A 22,992-nucleotide genomic window follows, 5' to 3' on the forward strand; every position below is an offset into this window, starting at 1 on the left:
GGGACTTCTTCAACATTATTCTTGTCATCTTAAAATGTCATGAATCTAAAGTTTCTGCAAAATTCTGTTATGAATCAGACCTAGATTGTACCTTCTTTATGCTTGCTGTAGATAATCTTCAATATATAGTCTTGAATGAATGGAGAGATATAATTCTGGAAATGCTTTTCTCTTCTACAAGTTGTCTTAGGGCAGTATTGATTAAGGACCAGACTTGTTGTTTCTTGTGTGTCCTTAAACTTCAACCACATCCTTATTAAATATGAAGATCAAGGGTATGTCCTTACAAAGGACATGTCCGTTCGAAAGTTTTCTTTGACTCATCTCTTAAAGTCGATGACTTTCCATGCAATAATTAGTTTAGTACCTAAACTAACCAAGGTGATTAGTTAGACCTTAAACTAGTACTTCAAGATAGGTGCCGATATCCATGAGGATAAGACAATGCCTTCAGACCAATTTAATGCAAGATTAGATTAGTACGATCTGTAATTAGATCAGAATGATTGAAAGTTACGGAATTAACACTCCCTCTTAACTTGATAATCATACTGAGAGATATCATATCTAGCAACACCAATTAAGATGAACAAGCAAGGATTGATACTCTATATCTATCTGAATCTTTTTAGCATGTGATATCATCGAACACATGATACAATGTCATATTACTAAACCTATGATATGCATAGTTCCAAAAATCACCATGAAATCGCCGAAATCGCCGAAATCACGATAAGATTCATGGCTCCCGATTTTTTTGGAATCGAAAATCGCTGGTGGCGATTTTTTCGTGTGAATCGCTTGAATCGCCAAAATCGGCGATTCATGGCAAAAATCGCCAAAATCGCCATCGTGAATCTCCAGAAATCGGCCGCGGCAGCAAGGATAGAAAGTTCAATTTTTTTAAAAAAACACATGTTTTATTTGCTTTCTAAGTTGACTTTCCTCTTTGTTATAACCCTAAAGAGCCTTCTATTTGCTTAGTATGAGTAGAAGAGAGGAAGAGTGAGAGAGAAGAAGAGAAAAGAGAATCCATAGGTTTCCAACCGGCAAGAAGGAAGAGCACCAAAGAGATCAGAAGTCCATTTGGGGAGGCCATAAATTGCATTGGGAGCATTAAGGAGTCAATATCAACACTCCTCAACTCATTTGCAAGAGGTAAGTGTTGGTTTTTTTTTTGCATGTTAGTGTAGTATGCATTTTTTGTTAAATTTTTTTAGTGTTCATTTGCAAATCTTGAATGTTTTTTATTTTTAGTTTTACTAAATTGCAAACTAGGGTTTGTTGTTTTGTAGTTTTTGTTTATTAGTTGCAAACTTTGATTTTTTACATGAATTTTTTTATTGCAGCAGCCCTTTGCTTTCATTTTCCAATTTCCACAATGGGTAAAAAAGATGAATGCTGGAAATATAATGAAGAGTTTCTTGGGAGAACCAAATATCGAACAAAATGTATATTTTGCAAAGAAAAAATAAATTCGGGAGGTATCTATAGATTGAAATACCACATTGCTGGCATACCTGGCCATGATGTCACAGTTTGCACTCAACAAACCGCTGAGGCAAAACGCTCTTGTTTAGTGGCATTAGAAAAAATTGAACAAGACAAGTTGACTAAGAAAATGCAACTTGAAGGGTTAAGAGGTATTGGCTCCCGTGCTCCCACATCCGCAACTGCATCTACATCTGCAAGTGCATCTGCATCAGCTTCCGCATCCGTAGGTTGTGTTGGGGAGGGTTCTTCTAGGCCTCCTTTTCATCCTAGTGCTAGTGCTCATGTGAGTGTTAGTGGTAGTCGGTCTCATACTGAGACAGAGTCCAACACCAACCTATTGCGGCCTAGAGTGCGGAAAAGCAGAATGGATAGTTACTTTGTGCCCCGCACTACTCCTGGCTCCCAACCCACGCTTGAGGGCATGGGTTTGAACAAGGAGATTCATGATGCTGCTAGAAAAGAGATTTGCAAATTCTGGTACTTTTGCAACATTCCATTTATTGCAGCCAGGTAATTGATTCTTTTTTCTTTGTTATCTTCAAAGTTAAAGTTAAAAGTAAAAGTAAAACTTTAATTATATCTACTTGTTTTATGATTTTAGTTTTTGACATCTAAATTTCTAATCAATATCATTATCTATTTGTGACAGGACTCCTTATTGGCAGAACATGATAGATGCAGTTGCCATTTGTGGTCCGGGGTTTAAAGCCCCAACTGAGGCTGAGTTGAGTGGATACCTCCTGGAGGAAATGGTTGAGGATATGAGGCATGAGCTTGAGGACAACCGAAAGGAGTGGATCGAAAAGGGTTGCACCATCATGACTGATGGTTGGACAGATAGGAGGGGAAGAACACTCCTCAATTTTCTTGTATCCTGTGGAGGTGATTGATCATTCTACTTTCCTACATACATAATTTTGAATCGTGATTGACTATTTCAAATTTTGATTTGTTGATTGCTAATAGTAATTATAATTCGTTGTTTTGTTACTTGTAGGATATACCATGTTCCTCAAATCCATTGATGCTTCTGCTCATGTAAAAAACGCCACATACTTATGTGAGGTTATTGAGGAAGTTATAGCAGAGGTGGGGGAACAACATGTGGTGCAAGTGGTGACGGATAATGCAGCAAGTTATGTTGCTGCAGGTAAAATTTTAACTTTTTAAGTTTTGAAAATAAATTTATTTGAATTTTGAACTTTTTCTAATTCTAACTTAGAATTTCTAAGTTTCCTAAGTTCTAAGTTCTAACATGTTTGAAATTTGAATTTCTAATTATCTTAAAATTGTTGTAGGCAAACTTTTGATGGAGAGGCACCCCACCATATTTTGGTCCCCTTGTGCAGCACACTGCCTTGACCTCATGTTGGAGGAAATTGGCAAACTTGAGTGGGTCAAGTCATGTGTGGAAAGGGCAAAAAACATATGTAAGTTTATTTATAATCATTCATTTGTCCTTAGCACAATGAGGAAGTACACAGGAGACAAAGAGTTAGCTCGTCCAGGGATCACGAGGTTTGCCTCGAATTTCATCACCTTGCAGTCCTTGTTGACATCAAGGGATGATTTGAGGAGCATGTTTGTTGGGCGGGAGTGGATTTCATCTTCCTATGCTACGACCACTGCAGGGATAGATGTGGTGGATTGCATATTTGATGATGATGGTTTTTGGAAACCTGCTAGAGAAATACTTAAGGTAATTTTATTGCAATTTAACATTTAATATTTTACAGTTTACTATGCTAATTGTTTAATGATTTAGTTTTACCTTATATTATTGAATTATTCTATGTTTAAGTTTTGACTCAAATTTTTGTTTTACTTTATATGTAGGCCACTGAGCCTCTTGTATCTCTCCTACGAACTGCTGATGGGGAGAAGCCCTCTATGGGCTACATATATGAGGGCATGGATAGGGCCAAGGAGGCCATTAGAGCTCAGTATGCAGGAGTGCAGGAGAAGTATGCCCCTATTTGGGACATCATTGATAGGAGATGGCAGAATCAGCTCCACAGACCCATCCATGCAGCAGCTTACTTTTTGAATTCGGCATTTCGTTTCCGTCCTGACTTCAAGGCGGATGAGGAGGTTCTCACCGGATTATATACAGTGATCCAGAGGTTGAGTACTGATGAGGATAGCAGTGCTGCAATTATTGAGCTTGATGAGTTCAATAATAAAGAAGGGCCACTTTTCTCTAGCAGGGTAGCCATAGATGCTCGGGAAACAATACAGCCAGGTAAAAATTAAATAATATATTCAATGTTCATGAATCTAGATTCTAAACTTAAAGTTGATTATGTAATTTTAGAGTTAACTTGTAATTTGTAATTTGTAAATGAGACTAATTATTTTTATTTTCCCTTATTTCAGATAGATGGTGGCAAATGTTTGGGGCCACAACCCCAAAACTTCAAAAAATTGCCATTCGTATTCTGAGTCAGCCAAGCAGCGCTTCTGGATGTGAGCGCAGTTGGTCCATGTTCGAGCACATCCACTCGAAGAGGAGAAACAGGTTGACAGTGCAGAGGTTGAATGATCTTGTCTTCGTTCATTACAACCTTCGTCTTAGGATCAGACAGATTTTGGGCACTGACTCCTCTCCGATCATTCTGGAGGAGATTGATCCAGAATCAGAGTGGCTCACAGAGGTTGTAGATCCAGTCTTCACTGAGGAAGACCGTGCGTGGATTGACCAGGTGGATATAGAGGCTGAGGCAGCTAGAGCACGTTCTTCAGGCATTGGTAGACGCACACGTGCACGCACAGACACAGGCCCTAGCGACATTCATGAGCCCATCTTATATGCGGGAGATATGGCTCGACAGTCCTCTAGGACCTACATTAGACGCCTTGCTACTAGGCAGACTGGATACTCAGAGGCTGAGGCTGAGGCTGTAGCCGAGCTTGAGGATGATGTTGAGCATGATGATGACTATGAGCCTGAGGCTTGAGCTGGAGCCTTGTTTTTATATTTTGTTTACAGATATTGATACTGAATCATTGATAGACATATGTTTCAAAGTTTCAAACTTTCATGGATCTTCATCTTAGATTCTTACATAAATTTATGATTTGATGTCTTATGGATCATCTTACATACATTCTATGATTTAAATCATTATGATCATTTGATTTCTATTTACTTCAGCTAGCCTACAATTTACATTTTAGAATCTTAGATAACATAGTTACGTATGTGATGGATTTTATGTTTCATGTTTATGTATGTTAAGTTTTAACTTCTATTTGATGATGTTATAGTGTGCTTAAGTTATATTCAATAAAGGGTGCATGAAATAAGTTTTAAATTGTTAAAATCTTTAAATTTAAAGGGTTTTTTCAAATTTGCCGATTCATCGCCGATTCATTGCCGATTCATTGCCGATTCACGATTCGATTCGGCCTTGCCGATTCCGATCCGATTCCGATTCACGTTTCTTTGATGATATGACATATCACTGATACTAGTGATAATAGTATTGCAAAAAATACAATATACAGGATAAATCCAGAGAATAATTAAATTCTTCATTTATCCAAGTTGTGACTCATAGGTACTGGTATTCCTATATCACAACATGATCCTAAGTTAAGTTCTACTAGAACACAGGATAAACTCCGGAGATTAATAAAATTCTTCCTTTATCAAAATTGTGATTTATAGACATAGCAATGTCTACTTCACAATGTGATCTTGAACTCATCTAGATCTTACAATAGAACTCTATTGCTTAGCACATTATCTGAGAGATCATCATCTCTCATAATGTCGTTCATACAAGTGTTCATTATCTTAGAGATCCTCACCTCTAAAATAATGAATACAAATGGTGGAGCCCATAATAGTCAATAGCTTGACAATAAAATTATTTTATTAATAATTTAAAGAATACAAATGAATTACAATTCAACCATACCAAGTCTTTTCCTGAAGTGATCTATCTTCACTCGAGAGAGAGATTTGGTGAGAATATTTCTTGTTTGATCTGTAGTGCAAATATATTTCAATTTTATAGTATTCCTGTCTACCATATCTCTTACATAATGGTAAGGAATTTCGATATGCTTGGACCTATCATGGAAAACTGGATTATGAGTTTCAAATCGTTCAGGTTGCTCCAAATATACCTCTTCTGTAATCTTTCCATTTAGAAATGTTGTTTTTACATCCATCTAATGTACTTTCCATGCCTTCAATGCCGCAATAGCTAGGACTTCTCTTACAGAGGTGTATCTGGCAACAAGAGAAAAGGTTTCTTCATAATCAATCCCTTCTTTCTGAGAGAATCCCCTGGCTACAAATTTGGCTTTATATTTTTCAATGCTATCGTTAGCAACATGCTTTATTTTAAATATCCACTTGGAAGAAACAACAAATCTTCCTTCAGGTCTAGGAACAATTTCCCAAACATCATTCTTCATAATGGATTGGTATTCTTCCGTCATAGCACCCTTCCAAGTTGCATGTTTAATAGCATTTGAAACATTGGTTGGTTCTGATTTAGAAAAATCATTCATGTTTGCTGTATAACTAGAAAATCTTTTGGGTCTTTTGCCTTCTTTGATTGTTCCGGATGGTGTAGCGAAGTCTTGTGCTTCCTCTTCTATCTTAATGGTCCAAACAAAGTGGTCTTTTCTTAGAATTTTGAGTTTCTTCAAGATTGAGATTTTGAATTTCATCTTCAATTTCTTCAATGTTCTCCCTCTAACATAGATTTAGTATTTCTTTCAGAACTAGGTAAGGGGAAGGATCTTCAGAACTTAGGGCTCTTTTGAATGCTAAATCTTCTTCAAAAATTGCATCCCTACTAAGTTCAATATTTTTCTGACTAGGTATGAAAATCCTATATGCTTTAGATGTTTTACTATACCCTACAAAAATACCTTTGCCACGGGAGGGTTCTAACTTAGTTCTCTTTTCTTTCGGAACATTTATATATACCGGGTACCCAAAAATCCTAAGATGACTTATATTGGGTTTAACCTTAGTAAAAACTTTTTCAGAAGTTTTATCTCTAAGGTAGGAGTGAGGACTTCTATTTTGAATATAGACAGTAGAACTAGAGGCTTTTGCCCAAAGATAATATTCTAGATTTTGATCAAATATCATAGCTCTTGTAGTTTCTATAATTATTCTATTCTTCCTTTCTGCTACTCTGTTTTGTTGCGGGTTATAAGGAATAGTATATTCCCTCTTAATTCTTGTTTCTTGACAAAACTCTTTAAACAAATCTGAGGTATATTCCCTTCCATTATCAGTCCTAAGAGTTTTAATTTTTTGTCCCGATAAGTTTTCAATTAAGATTTTAAATTCTTTAAATCTCTTTAGGATTTCTTTTGATTCTTTGCATTTTAAGAAGTAAATCCAAGTTTTATATACTACCAAAATCCTCCAAGAGAAGGAACAAACATAGGTCTACATAAATCTGAGTGGATTAATTCCAAAACATTGTTAGTTTTCTAGTGCTATCATGAAATGGACTTTTGGTGTTCTTACCCAGAACGCATCCTTCGCATATGCTTGAGTGATCTTTATTCAGTTTAGGTAAACCGGTAACCATCTGCTCCATAGTTGATAAGGTTTTGAAATTTAAATGTCCTAACCTTCTGTGCCATATTTCATTTATATCAGCAACTTCATGAATTAAGGCTTGAATAGGTCGACTAGGTTTTGAATTTAATTTATACAAATACCCTTTTCTTTGACCAATCAATTTTTCTTTCTTAAATGAGGAATTCTTAGCCCAAGTTATGACTTTACTATCTATGAATGCAACATTATGTCCATTATCTTCAAGTGTTGTAACCAAGATTAGATTCCTTTTTATTCCTAGTACATAGAGTACTCATTTGAGAAGAAGAGAACTACCCTACTTTAGTTTCAAGGTCCAATTTCCAATTCCTTTGACGAAATGTGTTGAATTACCACCGATAGTGACTTCGCCATTAACCTTTCCTGATATAGAGTTTAATGCTTCTTTGTATCCTATAATATGTCGAGATGATCCACTATCAATCACCCATGCCTTACTTGAGACTTCATTTGATAGTGCTGAATACAATACATGATTCTCAGGATCATAGTTATTTTCTTCCCTAGTAATGTTAGTACAGTTCACTTGCTGTTTAGAATTCTCAGGGCAATTAGATCTGTAGTGTCCAAACTTTTTGCATATGAAGCATTTTATTTTAGATAGATCTTTCTTAGGTTTTTCATTCTTTTGATTACCCTTATTCTTCTTGAAGTGTTTCTTCTTGCCTTTACAGGAATTTGTGTTAAGAACATGAAGTTTTTCATCTTCAGTTTTCAATTTTTCCCCATTCTTAAATTTTCTTGATTCTTCTTGAAGAAAATCTCCCTTAAGTCTATTGAAGTCAGGAAGAGTATTTCTGACACTTACTCCTTGTGTGAATGTTTCCCATGAATCTAGTAATTCATCTATAGCCATCAGTGTTAGTCCCATGTCATTAATGATGGTTCCTATACTTGCAAGTTCATCTCTTAGATTGACAACCCTTAGAAAGTAAGAATTCATCGATTCTCCCTTTATTTATTTGTTTATGATTTAGTTGCCTTTTTAGTGCAAGAACTCTAGTTGCATTGTTAACCTCATATGCATTTAGTAATGCATTCATCATATCAAATGTTGTTTGATGTTTTGTTAGCATGGGTACTATATCATTTTTCACGGACATCTACTATGATCAGTATGGCTTTTCTATTTCCTTTACTCCAGATAGTTTTATGAGGTTTAATAGTAGGTTGTTTGGATGCTAAATCAACGAATTGTTTTACATGATTTTCTTTAAGAATCATCATGATTCTGAATTTTCAAGCATCAAAGTGTTCTTTCCCATCAAATGTGTCCTCAGGTCTGATTGTGTATGCCATTGAAGATAGGAGAATGATGGTAGATATATATCAAGTCTGATTATTTAATTTGCAGAGCCTAGGTTCGACTACAAGTGCTCTGATACCATAAAGTTTCTGCAAAATTCTGTTATGAATCAGACTTAGATTGTACCTTCTTTATGCTTCTTGTAGATAATCTTTAATATACAGTCTTGAATGAATGGAGAGATATAATTCTGGAAATGCTTTTCTCTTTTGCAAGTCATCTTAGGGCAGTATTGGTTATGGAGCAGACTTGTTTCTTGTGTGTCCTTAAACTTCAACCACACCCTTATTAAATATAGAGATCAAGGGGCATGTCCTTACAAAGGATGTGTCCCTTCCAAAGTCTGCTTTGACTCATCTCTTAATGTCGATGACTTTCCATGCAATAATTAGTTTACTACCTAAACTAACCAAGGTGATTAGTTAGTCCTTAAACTAGTATTTCAAGATAGGCGCCGATATCCATAAGAGGATAAGACAATGACTTCAAACCAATTTAATGCAAGATCAGATCAGTACAATCTGTAATCAGATCATCATGATTGAAAGTTACGAAATTAATAATGAAAATGATGTGTGCCATGGAGTTCTATGTGGTTTTGAAGGTCTTAAATTAGTGTTGGCGGTGGGGGTTTTTCTCCTTGATCGTACTGGGGATTTTTCCTTAGACTGCCATGGGATTTTTGAAGGAGGCTACAACTTTGAGTTTGTATAGCACAAGTCATTATTTACACCCTTGCTATTAGTCTTCCTAAATATTACTTGATGTATATTGTCATTTGGAAGACAACTTTTCCTTTTGGGGGGATGATGTAGTTAGTGTACAATGCCTATTGTTATATTTGATAATGTTTTTGATTAGGGTAAAAATAGGTTTTGAAGGGACTTGAAGCCCTAAACAAAAGGATTACAAAAGATTAATCATGAAATCCCAAGTAAAAAAGAAAGAACAAAACAAGACAAAAATATGGATTTTAACAATAGGCTTGCACACCTTGAAATATAAAATACATAGAAAAGGTCAACAAACAACCAAATACCAAAGAAAGGATGAAAGAAAACTCTAGCCCAATCACCCACAACAAGGAAGCCTCAAAATGTTCCTTTATCACTGCCTTTGTGGGAACGAAGAGTCATGTCAAAAGAGGGTTCTTACGCCTTTGATTTCTTTCCTTTCACAGTGATCCAACCCTATCTCACCTTAGCAGCAACATCCTACTAAGCCAACAGACCCATTGTTTTAACATCACCATCCTAAGAAAGAAAGCCAGCTATACCCACCATCGTGGAGGTGCTATGACAATTTTTCCCAACCTGCCCAACATCACCAAGAATGCTACCAAAATTGATAGCCATAGCACAATTAGAGGGTGTACACATCGGGGGTCTATTCCCATGCACAGTCTGAGAAACAATGAGAGGGACAATAGACAATGAACCATCCTCCACATCTGCAACATCTACCTGAGAAGAGACTTCTATAGCAACCTGAGACACATTGGCCACAACGAGCCCATCATTAGCAACAATAACAACCTAGAAGAAGTCATAGGATAATTTTGCACAAAACCTGGGAGAAACCGCTTTGGGTATCATATTTCTTCTCGACTGTCCAATTTTGTATTGAAGCACCTTTCCACCATGAGGCAAACTTTTTAATTTTATAACATCTTCTACACTTGAAGCAAATCTCTGCATAGTCCAATGTATGGATTCACAAACCCTTAGAAGATTTGATTAGAATCTCTGCATATGGCCCCTTAGAAACATCAATATCAACCAAAATATGTGCATAGGTGGAATGAAGAATATTAGCTAATTCATTATCGACCATCAGAAAGTTCTTTAGTGTTGCTGTCATTTCCTCAAGAAGAAAGTCAACCTGAAGATGAGTACAAATGTAAATCTGATACAGCTTGTCTGTTCATTTGTCAAGGAGACTTTAACATAGGTTTATCGATAGCAAAGTCAGGACCAAAGTATTTTCCTAAATCTTTAATCCATCTTGAAAGGGCTGATAATAGTTTGGGACATCAATACTGAAATTGAGTAAAGTATGGAATTGATAAAATTCAGATTAACAAGATAAGATGAACTCGGCTGTAAATTTAGTAAATAAAAATCATCATAAAATGTATGAACAGTGGCAGTATGTAAATAACAATATGTGGCTTCAATGGAGGATTTTCAGAATAGAGATACTTGAATCCTGGTGAAGGCAATGGTAATGATCAGAATCATTGGTTAGAAACGATAAACTATGAATGAAGGGATGGAAGAAATATATGGCCAAAATCTTAATTTGCTTCCAAGAGTAATTCCAGAATTGCCGAGAAGTAAGAGAGATAAAGATAGAATGTTTAATATGATCAACACACTATGAAGATGAGTACTTATCGACTAGAGCAGAAATGAAAAGCTTCAAATGTGTGGTTCCAATAGCATCAGTACAAGAGGATCAAAAGCAGCAATATATGCTATGAAAGGATGTCATTAATGCAGTGATAGAGATGAAATGATCCTGATAGCATGTGACATTGGTGGCAGCACGGGACATGTGTCAGTACCAAATTTCCATAGCAGGAAATTGTCTAGAAGTGTGATGACCATCACACATGACAGGTAAATGCAACAAAGTATCTTCCCAACACAACCCTACCAAAGAACAGAGAGAACAAGTAAGTACTAGAAGTGATATCAATTGGACGCACACAAAGGAGGAAAAATATGTGTGACCAATTCAGTCAAATCTTTTTGTGGAATTGCATCTGCGGGAACTGATGGTACCAAGTCTCCAAAACCAATACTAGGTCTTCAATGAGGCGTCTCCACCATTCACCCTACTGCAATGATATCATCAGATTTTTGAATGATGGATTGCGAGCTTTTAGTCTCAATCAAGCCGGATGTTTCATTTTCTTCCAGAAAATTACAATTGGAACAAATGATTACGGATTCCCAACAGCTTCAGTTCAACTGCAATCGCTTAAAGACTGGATGAAGGCTCCCATCAATCCAAGGAGTAGCATGAATTAATATTATGGTTGTGGCCGTTTGTGAAGGGCTTCAAGTCAGGAATGAAGGAAAGCATGGGTCAATTGGTCACAGAAATAAATCCCCTTATTTGGGATTTCGGAAAGAGGAATATATTTATATATTTTTGATTGTTCTAACCCTATGTTTTTTGTGGCAGGTGTACACACATTTGGATGAAGGAGCCATCAAAAATTGGAAAAATATTGTGGTGCACCATATTCGTCTCATGGAGGAACTTAACGAAAGGAACAAACTGTCCAGGCACAGCACAGGGAGTTTATTTTATTAATTGAATCCACGATTGGGACAAGTTTATTTAATAATGATGGAACGCCTCTTGGTGTTTACATAATTCATGTTCACATCCGATTAGGATTTTATATTCTAAAGAGATATATTCTAAGGTAACTACTTGATTAGTTAATCATTATGAAGAGGTGCAAGTTTTGATAAAGCGATTGATACCTTTTGGTCCTTTATAAATATATGACGGAAAGTCAGAAAAAGACACCGTTCAGATATACAAAAACTCTTTGCATTTTGAAAGCATATGTGCTATTTAAACTCCTTCCTTGGAAAAGATTGAAGTTTGAACCAAACTCTTGGATAGTGAATTATTGAGCATAAATTTCTATACTGTTTGAGATCAAATTGTGTTCAGTGGAGCATCAGCATCTAAGTGTCTTCAATACGATTTTTTCAACAATATAATCAGTAAGATTTTTATTTATTTTAGAGTTAAATTACTATGTAGTTTGTCCTTTGCAATCATCTTTATTTTCTATTAATAATTTGTTATTAGGGTAAGTGGATCAAATTGCTCGTTGCTATATAAACCTGATAAATACAAATATTGTGATTGTTTCCTTATCTGTATCTATTTTGTCTCTATAAGGGTTAAAACATCATAGACTAGTTCAAGTACGCATGAATATGAAGTGATTTGACGCATCCTGATAATTGAATTATTTATAGATTTAATATACATAATATCATAGAGTTGTATGTGAAAACGTATAGTTTTGACTCTAACGCCCTTTTAAATTTCAGCACTGATCATTAACTCGCTCATAATTCTCAATCTATATGTTGGCAATATTCTAATCTTTTTCTTTTAAGGGTTTGATATCTATTTGTTTTAATAATTCACTTTTAATCTTATTTCAACATTCACAAGTTTATTAAAGTAATCGTATTTTTGAAGATTAATACTAACTATTAGCAATCCAGAAGTTTTCTTAACCTCTTGCCATTTCGGGAAACTATCTTTGCATTAAATTTATCTGCTATAAAGGTCTTGGAGTCAAGTTTGTTATCTAGGATCACGTGCACCAGCCTTGGTTTTGAAGAGCCAGAAGCACAGAGGATCCAAATCGAATTAATTGATTCTGTCAAGTTGGCCACAATTGATTAGATATCCCAACATCGAGCAGGCAAGAATTGTAGGATTCTAATTTACGGTTTTGGGAAACAACAAGACCTCAATAGGAATCTTATTGAACGTTTTAGAAGGGTTGAAATTCTAGTTCCAAGCTTTAACCATCAGCATAAAGTTATCTTCCCAACTAACAAAATGCTCACACAAAACCTTATTTTTGTCCTGATAAATCTCAAATTTTGCATTAAAAAAGCCTTAGCCATAGAGAAAATATGAACAATACCTATAATGATGGGATCCCAATGTTGTGAAATCCAAACAAGTAGCTCGAAGAGATTGGACTAGAAACCCCCATACCGACAAAATCAAACCATGGGAGGGAAGAAAAAAAAAAGACATTGGTCAATGTCCTCCGTCTTTGCTTCCAACAAAATGGCCATGGATTTACAGATAGGCAAAGGGTCCCTCTCAATTTGGCACTCCTTCAACAGATCGTCAGAGTTCCCAAAGCTAGGTTGTTTCAAATCTACAACCCTAACGAAAAACTTAGAAGTAGGTAGATTCTTAGAAGCACACCCCTCCCCAACGAAAGGAATAGGGACAAAGAGCATCATGGGTGTTCCTCTTCACCCACTAGAAGATGAAGATGGATGAGCAATGGACACATGATCAAAAGTGAGCACCATGGGAGAAAAAGCATGTACTGTTGCAGGAGAAGGGCCATTCAACCCTAGGGATGTAGACCGGATATACACAAAAGGGGCAATGTCCTTGGAGCCCATAATAAATGATCCAAATACTCCTTGATCAACAGATTGAGAAGAACCCCTGACTGCAAAAGTAGAGGGAGATGTGTTGGGTGGATATTTTGCAACTGACAGTTTTGGATAAAAATTCAGTCGCAAAATAGGATGACTAGCCACAGCATGTGAGACAGAGTCTCTCCTACCTTAAAGGGAAGGCTCCCCCTTCACTCTATTCCTTGGATCAACTCAAGGTAAGCAAGAAATTGAGAGATTTATAAAAAGGGTGTTACTATTATCTTTTCTTCTTAACTTTCAATAAAGGATCCACTTATTCGTAAGGCGAATAATGGGCAAGGTGAATCTCTAATTACACTTCTATCACGAGCTGGAAACAGTGATATCGATAAATTTTAACTAACTCAAAGGCTAGCCAAAATGTACCTGTTTGGCTCTAAGTCCTGTTGTACTTCTATGTGGTAAAATCTTTACAATAAGGGCACAAAGACTCCTAAAAGTAACAACAATCTAACTATTTTGCAAATTAAGATGAACACCCAAGCTACAGACAAAGCTTCTAGCTATGGATTTTCACAATTGCTCCTGGTCAAAGCTCAGGCTTCAATTGTTTCTTAACTCTTTTCTATCAATCACAAGATACAATATCAATGACAAAAGATAGTACGAATCAAAGGTAACTTGAATGAATTATAGACAAAGCTTACAATTCACACAAATAACAACCTCACTTAATCAAAGTTAAGTCTCAAATGCTCCTTTGTATTCACTTTCTCTCAAAATAGTGCTACACAAACAAAGTTCTGCTAGCACAATTTCTCCAGAGCTCTCTTGCATAAAGATAATGATGATTTTACAATGAGGGGGGCACTCCTTTATATAGGCAAAGAAGTTGAGAAAAAGGGGGAGGAAAAAGTGGGAGCAACTCAACCAACTTTGACCAAGTCTAACTACAGAAATTAAAGGATTACATGCAACTGCATGTGCAACTCGCATTACATTGTTTACATACACATGTAACTCGCATTACATGTAATTACACTTTTTCATGTAATGCATCTTCTCCAACTACAAACATGAAAGAAGAAGAAAGAAGATGGAAGAGAAAAGAACAATTTTGAAAGGCCTTGTACTTGACGATGCAATCCTAGATGATAACAGGATTGGGAGTTCCTGTACCTTGTACTGCTGCATTCATGTTGATAACCATAGTGTTGCGTCTTTTGACAACCTCTAGCTCTCTTTGATGAATTGTCCATTATCATGTGAAAACTTGATGTGATTCATCTTTTCTCGCTCAAGTTGTCATGAATTCTCCTTTGTAGATCAACACAAACTGGAGTCTTTGACACTTTGAAAACCTTCTTGACGATGTTCGGATGTACACTTAGAACAACTTTCCATCAGCACCTTTAACTCTTCTTTTTTTTTCTAAAGTGCTTGGTGCATGGGAATGCGTGTAAATGGAAATTGCTGATTTTCAAAAAGTGACTTGGGCTTTCAAGATGTCACTGCACGGAAAATGGATTACATGTAAAGGCAACATGTAACGGAAGGTGGAGTGTGAAATGAGATGCAAGTGTGAGTGAATGCATATGGAGAGGAGAAAATGACATCTTTTTGACTTTACAAAAAGTGACTTTTAGTCAAAATTGGACCTTTTGGATGCAATTACATGTAAGGCATTTTCTGTAATCGTGTCATGCGAATGGAAGCGAAAAATGAGATGGATGAAAATGGAAACGGAAAATGGGATTACATGCATATGCGGATGGCAAATGGGATGAAAAACATGTAATCGCATTTGTCAGATGAAAAGTGAGATGTAATGACATGGAAACGGAATGTGAAAAAAAATGAAATGATAATGCTTTCACATGTAATGAAGGAAAAACATGTTTTTGGGAAAAAACTTGCAACTTCTCCAAAATGAAGAAAACCCGGCAACAAGCACACAAAACCAAAACAAAAGAAAAACATACTTTTGAAAACAACTCAAAACATGCCAAGATGCAATGCACTTCAAAGATGAAATTTGAATTTGGAACTTGGGGAAGAACCAAAAACATCAAAATGAAGGAAAACTTCATATTTAAAGGAAAAATGCACTTTAAAAGGCAAAGATTCTTACAAATGGCATCCATTCAACGATTTCATGCATAAAATCAGCAAGGATAAGCACGAATTAAAATGCATGAAAGAAGAGGTCCACTTACATGAAGAATATGTGCCAAAAATGAAGGAGAAAGAGCTAAAATAGCAAGTTTTATAGTCTTAAGACCAATTCTCCCTTAAATCCGGATTTTCAAACAACCTTTTGACTTTTTTCGCACTTGCATGTAATGGACATTTAATGGTCGGATTTGACATGAAAGTGCTAAATAAATGGTCTCCAAAAACAATATCATGCATTTAGAACTCAAAAACAATCCCTTTTGATCAAATGTATGGGCTGAAAATGCAATTTTTTGAACAAAAATATGATCTTTTTAATTCAAAAATTTGGGCCATTTTTGCGAAAACGTGACTAAAAAAATGCATATTTTAAAGTCATTTTTGACTTGTGAATGCAAAAATGACTTCCCCAAATGCATAGGCATGCATCCAAATGCAAAAAAGTTGCTTTAAAACACATAAAAGTGGATTAAAACCCCAATTTTGTGGGTATTCTAAGCAAAAACGTGTTTCTCCAAGCAAAAACGATTTGGTGTTTTAACACCAAAATAATGATCACAATGTAATGGAATGAAAAAATAAGGTCAAAACGATTTGATTCCAAGCAAAAACATGTTACAAATTTGAAGATTTATGGAGTTTTGTGCAAAATTGTGCCCTAACTTGGGAGTTTTGAACACATTTTTGGATGAAATAAATTGATTTTTGATGAGGGCAAAATGATCACCTCTCCAAAACGTAATGCAACTGATTTCATTCAAATCTATGGAGAAAATTAAAAGTTATGATCAAAATCGGAGGTTTTTGGAACAAGAACATGTTTTCTTCACATAATAGGACATTTTTATGTTCATTACATATTTTAAAATATGTTGGAAGGCAAAAGAGGACCTTTTAGAGTCCATTACATGTTTTAAAATGTCATGAGACATAATCTCACTTTTTGAGACTCATTGCATATTTTAAAATGTGTAAGACTCTAAAATCTCACTTTTTGGAGTCACTTACATATTTTAAAATGTCTCACTTTTTTAATGCACAAGCATAAAAGCTCAAATTTTCATGTCATTGCATCAAAAAGGTCCAATTTTACAAGCATTTGATGTAATGGCTTGAAAAAGGTCTTCAAAATGAGTTTTTATATGCATTAGCATGAAAAGTTTCCATTTTTCATAGTTTTTTACATGCATATGCACATAAAATGTCCACTTTTAGGCTTTTAAGTTATGCATTTCACTAATTTTTATAAAAATGTCAACAATATGGGTCAAAAATAACATTAATACATCATATTAATCAATATAATACATAAACATTATATTAAAGTGACATTTATATAAGTATTTGATTTAAAAATAAAAAATTTAAAAAGTAACTATATAGTTCTAGTCACTTTAAGTGAAAAATTAAAAAGTAACTCAACTTAAAATTATAACATAAAGTGCACTATAGTCACTTTAAGTTATAAATTTAAAGGATAAAGTAACTTAAAAACATAACAAAAAGTGAGTAAATGTTATTGTTGCTTAATTTTAACACATGTTAAAATTCTGACATGAAAATTTTTATTTTGATAAATTCACATTTCATTTTGATATTTGAAAGAATATAAATGTCCTTGTATTTTTCGTCTCTTGAATATACAATTGATATTTTACCAAAAGTAATGAAATGTTGGAGGCAAAGTATTTCACACAAGTCGTGAAAACAATTGCTATCTTTCATATGTACTCAAAACAAAAAAAATGAAACATATGGGAGAAAGTCAGAGATAACCAGTCATTGCCTTTCAGACTTTGACTGGTTAGATGTTCTGTTGTTACATTGTCACCCGTGGTACAGCTCTCGATCTGGTAAAGCTCCTGGTTCATCATTCCCCTGCAGGTGAAAAAGGTGGGGTTAGATCTTTTTGATCTAAGCAATAGCTAGTTACCTACAGCTACATTCTTGCACATGTTACATTTCTCCTATTCTGAATACATACAAAAGATGCAAAGCATAATGTTAAAGGGACATATTATTTTGATATGAAACCTTTCATTATAATCAAACATAGGTATGTTCAGTTTATAAGAAATAACTGCAAAATACAATATGGAATGGATTATGACTGTCACGAGCCCATGCTCGAACATCATAAAATGTTCTATTTATTGTTTGTGCATATGTTGTAAGTAAATAGGAACGACTCTTTAAGTAATACAATGCAAGGGAATGCAGGGAGCTATAGTTGCAAAGAAAATTCTTGCGTGTCTACATAACAGACACAAGGAATCTATATTGCAGACCATGATATCTTCCAGAAAATCCAACGCAACAATTACCAGCAGTTACAGAGAAACAACACAAGCTACAGCCTGAAATAAGACAAAAGTAACAAATTTATGTATGCAAAAAAGGAGCCAAATCTCAGTACAGTAGCAAACCAAATGCTGTCATTTTGATGCAGAAGTTGCCAAGAGAAATTAACGAGAACCCAAATGATGATAGACATTCAATAAAAACATCAAGTGTTACATCTGTTGTTACAGGCAAGAAAGGGACTCAGTAGAAGAGGAATTTATTTTTCTCAAATGAAATTGCTAGTAAAGGGGTTACGGCTATTGAGTGGAACAAATTCCCTTGCAAAAACGCATCTGTTATTTACAGTCACAGATCTACAGATAAAGGCAAAAAAAAACGTGTTTCAAACACTGGTTTTAAAAGCAGCTGTTACAAAAAGCATTTGTCATAACATTTTATAAATACCCCATCATATAACCGAAGCATGTATTTCAGAAGGGGAACGTGCTCCACAAAATCGTGCTTCACAAACAGCAAAACGTTTTTTAAAAAATAAAATAAAAACGTTACCTCCAGCCGTAAGAAACCATGGCGACTCCAAAACAAAAGCAAGAAAGAAAATTCGTGTTTCCAGCATTGAGTCACGACAGAGAATGAGCTAACAAGGTTTTTCAAACACTATAGCAAACTGGTGACGGCAAGCAATGCTTTCTCTCTCAGCAAACCCCAGCCGACTTCCCTCTTTTCATAAAGTAAAAAAAAAAAAACGCAAATGAAGATGGAGTTTTTAGGTTTTTTCAAAACCGACAAACACATTTCCATATATTTTATGAAGTTTGAAATCCAACAGCAAGATATATCGGCATCATCTTTTGATGCATTTATAAACTCATTTATTTTAATAATGTATTATTTTAGCCAAAATAATATATTATTATATTATTTAACTTTTATTGATGAGTAATTTGTAATGTAAATTTGCAAAACTTAAAATGTAATTAGTAATAATCAAATTGATGATATTATAAATCAATTGATTATTATTAAAATTAAGCAAATTTAAGTTAAATAAATCTATTTTCGGATTTAGGAGAGAAAAGGGGGAATTTAAGTTGATCTTATGATTAACAAATCATTGTAGCATGTGTCTTTTAGACTAAGTCCTAGAGTCTTGTTTTTAGAGACTTAGTAGCTTCTTTTAAAGTCTATTTAAGGCTTTTTGAGTCTTTCCAGGACTGTGGGTCGAATCTTGACTTTGTCCTAGCTTTTTTAGGCCATGTGTTGATTTTTTGAGTATTTTAAGGGCAGTTAAAAGTGAGTCATAGGTTCTGTTATGACTTGGTGCAGTTGTTAAGCTGTGAGTCAGCTTTTTTGATAGGTTTTGGCTCCCTTATTGTAGCCTTTTTTCCTGATTTCGACCAGGAGTTTTGGTATTTAGTTTTCTAAAAACTGTAATACCAAGGATGGATGGATACAGTTTAGGAGGGAGAATAGATCATTGTGACATCTTACTGTCCTTTGTATACTCATTTTTCTGAGTTGTATCTCTGAAGTGATGTTTTTTCGACCTTTGAAGACATAATACATGTCATGTCCCCAATTTTTCAGTGGCAGTCTGATTAATTAATTTGATTAACTTGGTTGTCCAAAATAATGAATATTTGATGAGGACGACTAATTAATCATTTTAATTAAATAAATAAATGATATTAAGTTAATTACTTATAAAGTTATCAAATAAATAAGTATTAAAAGATAACTTTATATTTAATTAATTTAATAAAGTGACTTGGATTATAAAATATTTAATAAAGTCACTTAAGAGATAAGATCAAAAATGTTCTAGAAGTCTTTGGAGAAGATGGAGAGAAAAGAATAAATAGGCACCCAGGGGCTCCATTCGAATCAAGCAGTTGTTTTATCTCTTTGATTTCAGATTGTGATTTAATCACAGGTGTATTGTAGAACCTAGGGTTTCCGCAATTGTCACAACGGGCCGTTGAGAACGAAAACTCTCAATTGGTACGCAATTTTGAGGGTGTGAAATATCATCCGAATTATTGCAGATTGGAGGTGACATTCAGTCATTTCATCGGAGCGATCATTTGTGGCTTAAGGCCAGCTTTTTGGTTCTTGCATCACTATCCTCTGAAGGATTCGATTCAGATTATCAGGTCAAGAGCAGAATTGAGGAGTTTGGTATCAGGAAAGAGTTTCAGAAGGAGTTCAACTGCTAAGGAACATTTTTCAGCGTTCTCTATAGAAGTTGCTGCGTGAACAGATCAGAGGTTAAAGAACGAATTTCCAAAATATCTTATCAGCCAGCATTTCCGTAAAATATTAGAGTTGAAGTTTGGAGCCGAAGGCTATCACAAATATCATATTTTAACGTAACACCAGTGAAGATGAGTTAGAAGCTGTTTGAATTGATATGCACAACACTAGCGGAATTTCGCAATCTCACAAGCCCACTTGTTAATTCGGAAATATTGGAGATCCTTTTTGAAGACGAGCCCCAATCATTACATGGGCGATTGCTGCACTCAAATGGTCAATCTATTATGATTGCTGAAGACGCATTAATCTGGGACAAGTCCGAAGGAGTAGCGGAGAAATGATTATACACGGGTCGAAATATATTCAAGGTCCAACGCTAGCAGAGGTGATAGGACGCAGTCCATTAAATCGTAGGAGGCAGACATTTCCATAACCGAGCTATAGGCGGGAACGATTTAATCGTTTCAGGTGCCGTTTAGAAGTCTTTATTAAATCAATCATCGCCCAGTGATTTTGATTAAACTCGGGCAAGTCAGTGGCATCCCCTACCGATCGGCGAACGTTTTTCCAAGTGGCCTGGCGAAGTAATCACCTAACCAAGATCCAAGTGCGAGTCGGAGGCCTGGCGAAGTATAGATTGTAGGATGATTTGCTTGTATGTTTACAGAGCTCGACCCGACTCGGAATCGGCTGGTTTTGTCACCAACATTGGAGAGATTGTGCACCAACTGGACAGGTGAGTGGTAGTAAAATTGGTGGCCTCAATCTACGTTCCCAGAAAAGGCATTTCTGGCCGGTAGCGCTTTATACTGCTATTCCTAGTCGTCCCTCCTCCCCATGGGGTTTTTTGTGAAGGATTTCATCAGTTTTTGGTTAGTCATTGGGACATATAGATATGGTTAGATATCTTGGGTCACTGGTTGGATTTGAGGAACAGTGATGGATGGAGTCGAAGCAACTGAAAAACAAAGTCTGAGTCAGTATTCCAGTATTGATTCTTCTCTTGCCAGGTGCATCTAATTAATTAAAGCATTTGCAAGTTGTTTAATTTAGCAAATAAAGTTGGCATTTGATAAATTGTCGTACCTCAGTTGGGGTAATTTTAGTGGTTCTTCAAATCAGAACCATTTACTAGTATCAGAGCTTGATTGCTAATTGTTTGACGAAATGTCAAACCCTTGAAGTTTTAGTATTTTGGTGTTTAAGAAGCAATAATCCTGACGGGGTTATTTCAATACAGTTGGCAGAATCTATTTTGGGACTCATTGTTGTGTGCAATACAGGTGATTTGATGTTATTTTTCTGTGTTCTATCTAGAACCTCTAAAGTCTATGTCTCATTTTTGCACTTATATGTCTTAGTAAAACCTCTATGCATAGGTCATAAGTCGTGCATTTTAATGAAATTATATTGATTATGATCCATGTCTTTTTGATATTATTCATTAAAAGCCCTCTCTTGAAACACTTTTATGCAGAGATTTTTCATCAAAATAGTATTCTCAACTGCATGTCATTTCATTGTGCTTTTAGACATAAAATCATTTCGTCTAGGTGTATCACCTTTCTAGTTCAGATAGTTCTTTTCCATTTTCATATTTTCTCTTTCCCTTTCCCTCACAAGTTCATACCATAGGTGAAATATCATAACATCATACAGGAACCGGCCTAGAATCCGGAGGTTCAGTCACCTGAATAGTTTACCCACAAACTCGTGATTGTTCCAATGTTTCATCAGAATTTCTAAGTGTTTAAACGCTTATTTTGAGGGTGCAAATTCTGGTGACAACAGTTATATTATCAAAAAGTGAATGTCAAAATAAAAATATAACATCATTTTTTAAATTCGTGCTGTTGCACCTAAAATGTCCACTTTTGAGGCACTAAAATGACCATATCTCTTGATTGACAACTCTGATTGACCTCTAGGTTAGATTGAATCGAAGGGGAAAACAAAAGGCATGACATGAGCAAAACCAAAGGACTAAAAACAAACAAACACAAACTCAAAAGCAAAAAACGGACTTTGAAGGCTTCAAAAATCAAGCAAAGGCTCGACAAAAAACAAAACAAAAAAGACTTGACGAAGGCCTTCAATAAAAAGATTCATTGTATCAATTGGTACCGATTGGTTGATCAATACTAACCAATTAAATAATGAAATAAACTCAGAAAAATGCAAAATTAATTTGAAAAAGTTCTGTACTGCTACCTACATTTTGTGGTGACAAAATGTAGGACAACAAGATGGACGATCAACAAATGTAGGAGAGACAATACCTTGCCAGGAGAAGGTCATCCACCAGTAAGCAAAGAGACGACAACCCAACATTGCAAGAGCTAGGGACAAAAAAACCCTAGTAGAAGAATTTGTAGAAGGCAAGGACTCCAGTGGGTGTTTGATAATGTTTATCATCTGACAATGTATTAATTGTTTGTATTTAGTTAGTTGTCACTCTCAATAGTTATGTGTCAATTGGTTGACAAATGCGTTTCTCTTAGCAACCATTGGGTCCTTTAAATATATTGTGTATTGCCAAAGAAGGTAGTATGGTATAGTTAGATGAATTCTAATCCTCTGCTGACCATCTCTGGTCTTCTTTGTAATGAATTCATGGGTGGATAAAGATATATTTTACTGTTGTATCCTGTACACACTGCCATATTTATTATTATTCCATT

The 22,992-nt window shown here is 35.3% G+C and overlaps 1 protein-coding gene and 1 long non-coding RNA gene across 2 annotated transcripts in view; both read left to right on the top strand.

Moving 5' to 3' along the window:
- LOC149531108 (uncharacterized) overlaps positions 1-12,167 on the top strand; it is a 122,227-nt gene extending 110,060 nt beyond the window's left edge. The window contains exon 4 of the long non-coding RNA XR_016358824.1: positions 11,595-12,167. This is a non-coding gene — a long non-coding RNA (uncharacterized LOC149531108). The remainder of the gene's footprint in view (positions 1-11,594) is intronic.
- On the top strand, positions 1,987-4,645 carry LOC149531111 (uncharacterized). The gene is made up of 5 exons (XM_089810960.1): positions 1,987-2,379; positions 2,495-2,647; positions 2,796-3,196; positions 3,334-3,739; positions 3,874-4,645. Exons 1-5 carry the CDS (start codon positions 2,166-2,168, stop codon positions 4,452-4,454), a joined length of 1,755 nt encoding a protein of 584 aa, XP_089667086.1. The 5' UTR covers positions 1,987-2,165; the 3' UTR covers positions 4,455-4,645.
- Positions 12,168-22,992: the final 10,825 nt, after the last annotated feature.

Source organism: Cupressus sempervirens, chromosome 11 (genome assembly GCF_028749045.1).
Source record: "Cupressus sempervirens isolate cs-2001-9-10 chromosome 11, ASM2874904v1, whole genome shotgun sequence".
NCBI classification, from domain to species: Eukaryota; Viridiplantae; Streptophyta; class Pinopsida; order Cupressales; family Cupressaceae; genus Cupressus; species Cupressus sempervirens.